This window comes from Neltuma alba, unplaced genomic scaffold, assembly GCF_004799145.2.
Source record: "Neltuma alba isolate B1F8T4 unplaced genomic scaffold, ASM479914v2 tig00003456_pilon, whole genome shotgun sequence".
NCBI lineage: Eukaryota > Viridiplantae > Streptophyta > Magnoliopsida > Fabales > Fabaceae > Neltuma > Neltuma alba.
In genome coordinates, this window is record NW_021633292.1 from 1 (window position 1) to 12,771 (window position 12,771).

Sequence of the window (12,771 nt, forward strand, 5' to 3'; positions counted from 1 at the left end):
GGGACTACATTATCTCCAAATCCGTTTGCGTTTGTGGTGCAGCTAATATACTTGCAGATGATCTTTTACCAAATCAGACAACAAGAGACCTAATTAGTCGTATAATGGAGACAGGCACTACCAGTGCTGAAAATGCTGGAAGCGCATTTCAAGTTCAAGGTTATTGAAACTTTATGATGCGACTCTCTAACTATTACTGGTTATTAACTTTTCATTATTTACATTGTTTCCCTGGGTTGGATCCTTTAGATATGGAGTCAAGCCCAAGATTCCTTCTCCAACCTCATCTGCTGTGTCTAAAGGAGAACAAAAGGTGTCCCATTCTGATGAAGGAAAAACAAAAGTACAAGAGGCAGCTGATGATAATAGAAAGGCTCTATCTGTGCCTCAGAAGATGTCTGAAGAAGTAAAGGCCACAAGAGCCGCTGATGTTTCCGAAGCTACTCATGAGTCAGTGACTGTAAAGGAACCGGCTTCACAAGGTAGTGCTCAGCTGGTTGAGGAAGAAGTGCAACAAAAGTTGGCTCCTACTGAGGCAGGTAATGTAATTTGGTGCCAGGTTGTTTTTATACCTTCTGTTAGAATGAGGAAGAGAGAATGGGTGGTTATGGGGGAACTCATGTAAATAATGATGACAATGCGAGAACAATGATAAAGGGGAGGTCCATTCTCTTTTTTACTTTTTCCTTTTTTCTGAAGGCAAGTGTCATTAGTTTTCTTCTAATTTTTTGCAGCAAAGAAAAAGAAAAAGAAGAAAGCTCGTGTACCCACAAATGGTAATCTGCTGCTCTCTTTCTTTTCTCATGTACTGACATGTTTCTGTAATGTTTCTTTTTGAGATCTTGTGCTTGTAATCTTGGAACTTCCGTGGAAAATATGGACGCTTTTACCTCTTATTCATATTGTGCAAGTCATTTTAAATTAAATTTTGCATACACATTGCAGATTTTCAGTGGAAAGCTCCACAAGACTTTGGAGCTGATAACTATATGATGCCTATGGCCCCGCCTCAAGGCTATAATCCGTACTGGAATGGCATGCAACCTGGCATGGAAGGATTTGTGGCACCGTATGCTGGTGCAATGCAAATGATGAATTATGGTTTCGGCCCCTTAGATATGCCTTTTGGCGGTGTTATGCCTCATGATCCCTTTGGCATGCAGAACTACATGCTGCCTGTTGTTCCACCTCCAAGGTATTTATTAGGCTACTTGTATGAGTATGTTCTGAAAAATCAAAAGTTAGCGCTTTCCCGCTCGTCTTAGACTCCCACTTCGGAGCCTGAGAGGCAATGATATCAGTATATGTGACATGATATAAAATGTGGGATATGCCAATTCTTTAAATTTTAAGACGTGATAGGTATATTAACAAATTAAGGAAAGAAGTAAACAACATACGAGGAAAATGAATTTTAAATGAAAATTTCACATATGATATACAGATGTTCATAACAAAGTGTCAAAAAGCATGAAGCGAATTCAGACTGTAATTTCTAATTCTAATTAATTATCAATACTTATCTGCAGTAATCCTTGAATTATTTCTGAGTGTTTCAAAACATAGAGGTGTGTTTCAGTTTTCAAATCGTTGCAAAACATACAGGAGAGAAGGGATGGCGATATGAATGTTAGGAGTACAATATGCGTAACATATCAAATATACATCTAATATGGTCCTACTATTTTATGAATGCTACTTACGTGTAGTGTAAGATTGTGGGAAAATGGCGTTATTTCCTCCTAATCCTACCCCGTTAAGGGCAGACTGGGTTTTTTTTCCCTTTTTAATTGGTTTTTTTTTTTTGGGGGGGGGGGAGTGGGGGTGGTTCAAGATAATTCACCTGCATATTTTATATATGTGTAGATGACTGCGTTCTTTGCAATTCTAACTCATGAGACATGTCTTGTTATATCTTAAGGGATCTTGCGGAGTTAAGTATGGGTATGAATGTCATGAATGCTCCGCCTCCGATTATGAGTAGAGAGCAGTTTGAAGCTCGGAAAGCTGATCTCAGGAGGAAGCGTGAAATTGAGAGACGTGGAGAAAGGTACTAAGCGAATTTTTGGTAAACTCATTCCTAAATATTTCAGTGCAGGATATATTTCTTTCTTGTTCATTGTGATATTGTCTCGTCATTTTTTTTTTCAGCCAAATGTTTCAGTCACGGACAGAGAAAACACTTCCCCCCCCCCCCCCCCAAACAATGATTGTTATAATTGTTGCTTGATGATCCATGCCGTTGTGCATCTTGTGTTAAGTTGTTGCTGTATTTTCACCACATTTACAAGTTTCTTTCTTTCATCATGAGACAGGGACATTGCCAAAGATCGGGAGATTGGTAGGGAAGTGAACAGTGTTGGGGATGTTCCTCCGATGAAATCGAAATCTGTATGTGCTTTTTATTTTTGTAATTTCTCTGTTTCTTGTGGACTTATGCGGCATTCGCCTTTTTGAGTAGTTCTTTTGAAAGCTTCGCAAGAAAAAGCACACCCCTCGCAAAAAGAACCCCAATTGCACTAGATAATGCCACGTCACGTTCAGTATTGATAACTCTGTGGTTATGTGTTGTGGAGGGAGAGGGAGCAACGACCTATATAGTTTTGCCAGATTTCTGAGGTCAACGACAACCAACAAATGGTTTAAAAGTTCGTTGAAATGAAACCTCGGCGTCATTAAAATTAGTATATTATAATTGCGTCGGTGAAGTTAGCTGGGCTTTCTGCACTCTTTAGCCGTTTAAAAATATTATTGGGCTTCTATTGCCCTACTTGTGGTGTTGTGCTGACCCAATGAACAAAGTGCAGCAAATTTGGGATGCTGATCCTTAATTTGAGCCTGCTTATTCGCCTCTGCTGTATTATTATTAATTATTATTAATTTCACCAAGGCCTAAGGCCTGGAATCTCCAAAAGGAATTTTTCTTCTGGGGGGTAATAAAAACGTTTCCCTATTTATTTTTTAATTTTAATCATGGTTAATGCGTTGGTGTAATTACTATTCTTTTTGAATTATTTATTTTTTAAAAAATAAAGTTACAAGAACCTTTTTGTATATCTAAAATTAGAATTATGCTGATCATTTTTATTCTATGTATCGAACCGGGTTTTAATTTTCAGTTAGTGGAAGTAAAGTTTAAGGTGAAACTTGGAAGCATGTTAAAATGTTTGAAGGTCAATTGCATTCGTTCCCCGAACCATCCCCCCTTTGTTTTTTTTTTTTTTTTTCTTTGGCATTACAGTCTAAATACAGAAAATAGTTCATTTGCTTTCGCCAGGGCTAGCGAGAACCTAGCGTCTTTATCTTCTGTTTCTGTACCGGTAAGGTTATTAAAAAAATGAAAAAAAAAAAAAAAGGCTTTTGTTAATCGGACGATTGGTTTGCTGCTGTTTTGGGAGGGCAAAAGCTGAAAGGGCTAATGGGAATTCACAGCCACACATACCCACCAAAAGAAAAAGGGGAAAGAAAAGAGTTTCTAGAACATTGCTCCAAGCAGCTAATACTGGGATATTTTGTCTTTTGGTGCAGAAGCCTATTCCTCCCTCGTCGAGCGCCGCGTACAACCATCAACCCCGGACTCGTTTGGAGCGGCCATCGCCAGATCGACCTCCACGCGAGGTTGAACCTTCACGCCCTTCTAAGAGGAAATCTGAGCACCACCTTGATCGCGATCGTGACCACGACAACGATCGTGACCGTGATTTGATTCCAGACTATGGCTACCCTGATCACGACCGCCATAACCATCGCCATCACCACTCGGAGTCCTCATCAAGGCGCTCCTCTGAGCCGGTGACGAAGAGCTCTTCTGCCACGGCGGCGGCGGCGGCGGCGGCTGCTGCGGCTGCAGATCGCAAGCACAAGGCCAGCGTCTTCTCTCGCATAAGCTACCCTGAGGGCGAAGTCTCCAAGAAGAGAAAGCTCGCTACGTCATCTTCTGCAGAACCAGCCGGTGGATCGACGACTACGGCGCATCACAAGTCAGTGTCGAATGGGTATTATGACGATTACAAATCGTCGGGGCTTGGGAAGGTCGTTTCGACGGGTGGCGGGAGGAAGAAGAGTGTGGATTATGAATCTAGCGATGACGAACGGCATTTCAAACGGAGGCCGTCTAGGTACGAGCCGTCTCCGTCGCCGCCACAGGCAGATTGGGAGGAGGAAGGCAGGCACAAGCGCAGGCACAAGTAGATTCAGATTTGTCATTAGTGCTGGAACCTGAAGGCGGAGCGAGCAGCGGGCGCTCGCCATTACTGCTGGAACCTGAAGGCGGGGCGAGCTGCGAGAGCGAGCAAAATTGCTCTTGGAAATGTCGATTGAACTGTAGAAACCAGAAACTATGCAGCTGAAGAAGGGCATGTAATAATCTGGATACTGTAAAATATGGCCGTTCTATTTAACCCCATAAAAATGTCCGTTTCAACTTTTCAAATTTTCATATATGAAGCTCATGTTCTTGTTAGTCCAGCCCTCTTGATCCGTTTTTTGTTGGATCCGGAATTTTTTTTAAGTTCGTTCAGCCTCTTCGCAGAATAAGCTTGTTTCATTCCCAAGATTCGATAAGAGAATGTTACTTTTATTTTCGTCGGATTAATATTTATATCACAAGACATATAAATTTTCTACAAAGGAAAAAAAACCTCTTTGCGAAGAAACTTCAAAGAGCAAAAAGGATCGAACACATGACAAGGACTTTCTTTTGGTTTTAAAAAATTCCTTTTCATTTTTGAAAACCTATGAAACCTCATTGGAAACAAAACACATTTACCACAAACATTCCTTCTAATTTTAACATCAACTATCTTATATTTATTATGTCAAATTTTCTAATCAGATATAATTATGTGTCTCATTCTTAAAATATTAACATTTAATATTATCTAATTATAAATTCATATGATAGAATTTGACACAAAGAATTTGACGCAAGTTTTTTTCTTAGTTAAATTATTTAGACCAAATATCTTTTTTTTAATATTAATATCACGTAACAATAATTTGAACACTTATATTTGCCTAAGAAAATAATTTTAATATATATTTTCAATTTTTTTTATGCTCATTAATTTTAATTTGTTAAAAAATTTATTTTAGGCGAAGTAACAGGTAACATGAGCATTTCAGGAGTCGAGGCAGCGAGCAGCGTCTGTGCCCGGCCCAATATATGTATCCTATCTATTTAACGGGCCATTGCTGCAAAAACCCTAACTCTCATAGAGTGAGCGTCGCCGTCGTGGTTACCCTTTGCTCCGATGGGTATGACTTAGATTGTACTCTCGTGTTCTTTTTGTTTCACTTTCTCGTCGGAAAGCATTTACTGTGGGTGCCAAGAAATGCTGATATTTGTTGTCGTTGTTGGATATAGGTGCCTACAAGTATGTATCAGAGCTGTGGCGCAAGAAACAGTCTGATGTAATGAAGTTCTTGCAGAGGGTGAGGTGCTGGGAGTATCGGCAGCAACCTTCCATAGTCCGTGTGACAAGGCCTACTCGTCCTGACAAGGCTCGTCGCTTGGGCTACAAAGCTAAGCAGGTATTGAACAGTCTACTTTGCGGAGATCATTTGCAGTGTCCGTCTTATTATGAACATATGATTCACAAATTATACTAGGAGGGTTGGATTTTGGGGTTGTTCAAAACTAATATGAACCTTTAACCACACAAGGCACACTAAAATTAGTAGGGAAAAAATCAATTCTATTACAAAATGGTCGAAATCAGCTTCTGGGATGTGTTAAGCAATTAGGTGGATTTGGCTTTTAGAATGTGTGCTGCAATTGAACGCCATGTTAGTTTTCTTGTGGCGACCCTTTGATTTGCCCATTATTTGGAGTGATTCAGATGTTTCTAGTCCGTTTTCTGAGAAAATGTTGTGTTCTCTTTGATGTGCACCCTCAGGATTCTCATGAAACCATATGAATGTTGCTCAGTTGACTGAGCTATTTTTGAATTTGTGGGGTATATATCTTGATAAGTTGCTGGTTAAGCGGCGCCTTGATGCATATGCGTCATTGCATATGTATGATGATTGGGTGCTTCCTTAGACCAGCTATATTAAAGTTAACAGTCAGATCATCTGACCGAGTGAATTGTCCTCTTATCAATTTTGCTTTTGTCTCGATCTGACACATCTTATTCTCTCATTTTAATTAAATGTTCCTTGTATTATTCAATTCTGTTTGTTTTATTTGCTTTTTTATTTGAGAAAAAGGAAATCATTTGCTTCTGTACTTTTTGCTTCAATTGTATGGTCTAGCAATGCTTAAGATTGCAATATTTGCAGGGTTATGTGGTTTACCGTGTTCGTGTTCGGAGGGGTGGCCGGAAGAGACCAGTTCCCAAAGGTATTGTATATGGTAAGCCCACAAATCAAGGTGTCACCCAACTGAAATTTCAGAGGAGCAAGAGATCAGTCGCTGAGGAGCGAGCTGGACGGAAGCTGGGTGGACTTAGGGTCCTCAATTCTTACTGGGTGAATGAGGTTCGTAGATACTGGTTCTGACAATGAAACTTGGTTCTGAATGACTTGCCCATAGTTCTAATTGGTAAAATGCTGATACAGGACTCGACTTATAAATACTACGAGATAATCCTGGTGGATGTGGCTCACAATGCTATCAGAAATGACCCAAGGATCAACTGGCTCTGCAATCCTGTCCACAAACACAGGGAGCTGCGTGGCCTCACCTCTGCTGGTAAGAAATACAGAGGCCTCCGTGGCAGAGGACATCTCTACCACAAAGCTCGCCCCTCCCGCAGGGCTACCTGGAAGAGAAACAACACTCTTTCTCTTCGTCGCTACCGCTGATCTTACTGAAGTTAGTTTGCAGCTTCATTTTTATGAATGTACTGTTGAGGATATGATAATTATCTATGAATTGAAATTTTGTTGCATGAATCGTTCGGTATACGATCAAAGTTTCATTCGGATTAATTCCATCAATTTTTGCAGCAATATATATTGGGATATCTCGTGCTGGATGAACTTTTTACCTCTTCCCTTTTGGAGTTTCCTGTTGGGTTTGTTATAGAAAACGAATTTCCTCCTTAGTTGGAGTCGTTGTGAGGAAAGTTGGATGCTGAAGTCTTGTTTATTTTCTTATGCATTGGCACGTGCTCTGTTTTCTCATGAGAAGTAGACCTTGCCATGCCATTAGTGGTTGAAATCTTAAATTGCAAAATGAGCTTGCTATTAGCAGCAATTATGAAACTCCAGTTTTAGCGCGGTGATCACTCTGTCCTTTTTTATTGGAAACAACTTATGGTGGGGTATCTAAATATAAGAAATAAATCTTCTTTGTTTTCAAACACTAATCTTTATTTATTATCCATTTACAATGAATTTTTATTTATTATTTTTCATGTATTTTCTTTACACACGAGTATAATTGAAAAAATATGTATATATTTTATGCATTCATTGCTTTTAACAAAATTTAAATAACATTTTGAACTTAGTAACAAAGGACGAAGAGAATTCTCAAAATGGCATTGTAATAGCCCGATGGTTTACCACTTGATAAACACGAACTGAACTTTGTTCGAAACTGAAGCTCGTATCAACTAGTGTGGTTGTGTGATGAAAAAACTGCAAAAATGCATCTGTATATAATTTATATACAATTATTGTAAATCGAGAGCTCATTCTGTGGTAATATGAAACAATCGAGAACTCGTTCTCGTCTTCAAGATAATCTTGTACTATAGTTAAAGGTCTCAGCAAATTTTCCTATGCAAATCAGTAAGCAATACCTTTCCCCGATTTTTTATACCAATCAGCAGTCCTCTCATTGCTTGGGAGCTTACAGTTTCATGTTCTATTTCACTCTCCTATAAGGGTTTTTTTCACTCTTCTCTCATAATACTACTTCACTATCAGTCACCCAGGAGTATTTAGCCTTGTAAGGTGGTCCTTGCTGATTCACATGGAACTCCACGTGCCCCGTGCTACTCGAGTCAGAGCGTAAACTAGTGATGCTTTCTTAAAAATCAGGTTAAGACGCGCTCTGCATTTCAAAATATTTTTCCACCCAATGTCCTAAAATTATTTGTAATACAATTTTAATCCTAAAATAATTTAAATGGTGCAATTTCATCCAAGTATAACAGAAAGTTATCTTTGACTGTTAAGCCGTTGAATAAGCAAGCCTTTGACTGCTGATTATGCTAGCAGTTCTCTTTTAGTGAAAAAATTCTCCATAAATGTCACTGCCACTATCTTCAAATGATTATCATCATTTGCATTTGTAAATGCGATAGAACTCTTCCTTCTTCCTAGTAATTTCATCATGGATAATGGTCAGACTGTGAGACGACTCACCCAAAGATCAAGATGAATTTTTCATATTCTGGGTTATAGGGTTTTGGCAAGGGTAGTACTGGACGATGAAGATCAAAGATGAGAAGCAACAATCCCATTCCAAAAATCAAAAGGCAAACCAATGTTAAAAAATCGCACAAGTATAAACAAGAAATTGAAAGCCAGAACTACCACCATCGAAAATAGAGATCCGAGGCAAAACGGAGAAGACAAGGAAGTGGAGAAGGATAGAGAATAAAGAGAAGAAGGCGACCCAAGAAAAGAAGGAAGGGAAGAAGGTGATCGAAGATGAGGAAGATTATGGAGGTCGTCGTCATTCGTTTTGCTGTCACAAAAGGGGTCATCTTCATCGAGATAGAAAACACACAGGGAGAGGGTAAGGAGACGGTGAAGGTGAAAGAGAGGGCTTATCTTCCACAAAATAAAAAAATTAAATTAAAAATGCCACCTCATCTATCTAGTAACATGCCACATCAGATTTTTTTGGTCAAACTCTTGCTTACTTAGCACTTTAACGGTCAAAGATAACCTTCGATTATATTTGGATGAAATTGCCCCATTCAAATTATTTTAGGGATAAAATTATACTAGAAGTAACTTTAGGAGACGTATATAGAAAAATACTTCAGGTGCTTTCCTTAAAAACGGTCGAGTTCACTTTTATTATGCTGCCGAAACAATATGTTTATGTGTGTCTGTGTTTTGGATTCAGTTACTGGACACCTAGTTCAAAATGTTATATTTCATATAAATTGAAATTTGAGGTTGTTCACATAAAATCCGTTATATTAAAAATTTCATGAAATTTGAAATGCCAACGTCCAATGCAGAGAAACGGTAATTAAAAAAATTAATAGCGTAAATTAAATGAAAAACAATTCTCCTAATGCGCAATTCATGTAAATGATTTTTTTTTCCCTCCTCATGAGAAATAAACCGTGCCATGCCGGTCACTAATGAACCTGCGATTTGCAGCAATTGTAAAACGCTAGTTTTAGCCCGTTGATATGAAAACCATATATTCTTCCGGTCCTTAATTATTGAGTTGGTTTTAGTCTTAAATATAATACTTATTTCTCATATTTATCAATTTTTTCTAAATTACCTCTATAGATACTTCCTCAACCATAATCAAGAGAGAGAAAAGGTATTAAGAAAGATGATTATGGTGTTTTAGGAAAAATGTGTCATACTTTTTATAATTAACTAATTTACCTAACTTTTTTAATCTAATCAAATTAGTTAAATGGGTTCTATATTAAGTATCAGAGTAGTATTTTAAAATATATCCTCAAAATGGTATTGGAATAGCCTATTTGATTTACGCCTTGATAAATACGAACTAATTTTGCTCGAAAACGCGAAACCCAAGCTTGGATCAACTAGTGTGTGCGCGTGAGGCGAAAAAACTGCAAAGATGCCGATGTATGATTTTATATATATTTGCATATTTGCAATTTTCCCTCTCAGTTACAATTATTGTAAATTGAGAACTCTCTCTCTCTCTGTCTCTGTGCGTGAGAGAGAGAGAGAGAGAGCTCCATGTCTTCAAGATGGTCTTGTGCTAGGGGTGTTCATGGGCAGGGCTGAGCAGGGTATGCCCCCTGCCCGATGCCCGGCCCGAAAAATGAGCGGGCTGCATTTTGCAGCTCGCTGCCCTGCCCTGCCCATAGAAGCCCTAACTATTTTCGGGCTGGGCAATAACGGGCTGGGCAGGGCGGGCTTCCAAGCCCAAATAGTGATACCTTGGTAAAAAAAAATTTAGTTAAAGTAAAGGTATCTTATAACAACTATAAAGAAATAAATACTTGAATAAACAATAATTTAACAATCAATAACTTTGCTTTGTCTTAAATTGATATATCTTTTAATATAACACTAAAGTGAGCTCGCTTTTCCATCTTTGCAAGACAACCAACAATAAAACAAACTAAAAGATACTAAACCAAATTAAAAAAAATTAAAAAGATACTAAAAAGGAAGAATTACGCATACCACTAAATGTATCTAGTGCAAATGAAAGAGGGGAGAATAATATATATTATTATATATATTATATATCATTATAAGTATTTTTGAAAAAAAAAGAATTATAAATATATATATCACGGGCAGGGCCAATGGGCAGGGCAGCATACCATGCCTGCAGCCCTGCCCTGCCCATAATATGCCCAGCCCAAAAATGCCCATTTTTCTTTGGGCTGTTTTTTTTCCGGGCTGGGCAGGGCTATTTTCTTGCGGGTTAGGGCGGGCATACCGGGCTAGCGGGCTTGATGAACACCCCTATCTTGTGCTATAGTTTCGGGTCTCAGCAAATTTTGCTGTGCAAAGCAGAAAGCCAAAACTCTGATATCACTTGGGTGTATTAGCTGAATCGGAATAAGTTAACATAGTCTGATATCTAAAGTTTCAGTTCATGAAAGGCCACTCATTCTCACCTCATCAACGAGTCATGGTAGGATTCTCAACTTTGAATACCAGATCTAGGATAACTAAAAAGATTGTTACAAAACACTCCATAATGGATCATGGTCATATTCTATTTTTGATACACATAGTTCTCTTAAAGAGGCAAATGCAGAGCATACTCAGAATCTCTGATGACAAAAAAAAAATTATAAGTGAGGCTTTCAGAAGAAGAAAGAAAATTAGAGAGAACTCATGAAAAAAGCACACTAGTATTATACAGGAAAGTTTTTACTGCCTGTAATTAGAGGTAGAGTGGGGTTTATATAGAGACTTAGGGCCATAACATGACAAATCCTAATATTAACTCTAATAGTAAATGTCATTATGACTTGTATGTTTCATTATAACGATTTGACATAAAGATAAACATGCCTTTTATACACAACTACTCTTATAACTATTCTAATAATGACAACTACTTTAATTATTACAAGAAGATGAATACACAACAGGACGAACTATTTTAATAAAACAAAAGTAGATGGTGACATAAAGTAGACTTCCGGCAGTTTCTCCTTATCTTGTTGATGATAGTGTCTACCATAAACTTTTGCAGATACGTTCATGGCTAGGAGATAGGTTTATGACCCCTTCTGGGTTAGGATCATCTGAGTCATAGTGTCTTCTTGTACAATAAAATTCATCGAGTTCTGCCACTAGATCCAACTTTGATGGATATATTAAAAGTCCAAGTCCAGATAGCTAGAGCAAATCAAGATCCCAGACCTATCGCAGAACTCAAAGAACATGAGGAATTATACTGCACAATGAGACACTATGACTTGGATGATGTAATATTCTAAGTTTTATTTAGACAAAAAAAAATCAATCAAAAATATATATAATATAATATAATATAATAATATTTTATTATAATATTAAAAAAAAGTTCAACTTTCCATCGAAATCGATAAAAAGTTGGGGGCGGTGGAAAGTTGGGGGTTGCGTTTGAAATCCCCTCCCCCCCCCCAATAAATGTGTGGGGGTGTTAAATACCCCCCCCACAATTCATTCCCCTCGGCAGGCGCAAGAAGGAGGGAGGGAGAGAGAGAGAGGGCCGAAGTGTGTGTAAGAGGGAGGAGCATACCGGTGAAAGAGATGGCAAGTTTTGAAGATATTTTAGGTACATAAAATTACTTCTTTTTATCAAACTTTCTTTATAAATATTTTTTGTATATTTTAAGCTTCCTATTTACGTTATTACTATAGTGATTAGAGAAAATTTTGAGACTTATATATGATCTAAGTATTGAGTTTTTACAAAAGATGACTATCAAAATTTAGAAGTTAATGAGTTGTTAATTTTAATCGGTTAGATTTGTCCATTTGTTGGTTTTTAGTATTCAAATTAGTTTTTCTAGTTGAAAAATCTGTTATATATGACTTATATTATATTTTTACCAATTAAATTCAAGTTAAGTAATTTGTTTGGGTTGTTTGGCATATTATTAAGATTTTAATCGGTTTAGTTTTATTTATTGGGTGACTAAAGATTTTAAAATAATGATTGTAGCTAAAAAGTTTATTATTTATGGAAATATATATATATATATATATATATGATAGTTGTACCATTAAAGTTTTGATTAGATTATTTAGTTATAAATATTTGAAGTATTATTATTAAATTTTTGAGAGTTTGATTTTGAGATTTAAACTTAAAAAGAGAGTTTTTAGAATTTAGAAAATAATAATTTTATATTTAGACTTGTGGAAAATCCTTTTTATTAAGGTAAATAATTTGGAGGTGGTAAATAAATAATTTGGGGTTGTTAGAAATTTTAAGTTGTTTCTAAAATACTTAATAATTTTTGAGTTATGAGAGTTGCAGGAATTTAGAGTAAAAATTTAATTAAATTAGAAATTTAAATAATATAGAAAAGTTTAATTAATTAATTTATATTAATATATAGTTATATTAATTGTGTAGATTAATTATTGGTTAAGCAAAGGATTGACCTTGTGGTAATCCTTAGTATTGCT

At 37.0% G+C, this 12,771-nt stretch overlaps 1 protein-coding gene and 1 pseudogene across 1 annotated transcript; both read left to right on the plus strand.

Annotated features, from left to right (window-relative positions):
* The first annotated feature begins 5 nt into the window (after window positions 1-5).
* Window positions 6-4,467, plus strand: LOC114741672 (E3 ubiquitin ligase PQT3-like; annotated as a pseudogene).
* A 691-nt stretch (window positions 4,468-5,158) lies between these two features.
* Window positions 5,159-6,942, plus strand: LOC114741670 (60S ribosomal protein L15-1). The gene is made up of 4 exons (XM_028929930.1): window positions 5,159-5,256; window positions 5,366-5,532; window positions 6,283-6,480; window positions 6,562-6,942. The coding sequence occupies exons 1-4, from the start codon at window positions 5,253-5,255 to the stop codon at window positions 6,805-6,807; spliced, it is 615 nt and encodes a 204-aa protein (XP_028785763.1). The 5' UTR covers window positions 5,159-5,252; the 3' UTR covers window positions 6,808-6,942.
* Window positions 6,943-12,771: the final 5,829 nt, after the last annotated feature.

Excerpts from the sequence above, each read along its gene's own strand:
- LOC114741670 (XM_028929930.1), top strand. Across the intron at positions 5,533-6,282 it reads TGGGCTACAAAGCTAAGCAG|GGTTATGTGGTTTACCGTGT; the intron begins GTATTGAACAGT and ends CAATATTTGCAG. Across the intron at positions 6,481-6,561 it reads ATTCTTACTGGGTGAATGAG|GACTCGACTTATAAATACTA; the intron begins GTTCGTAGATAC and ends ATGCTGATACAG.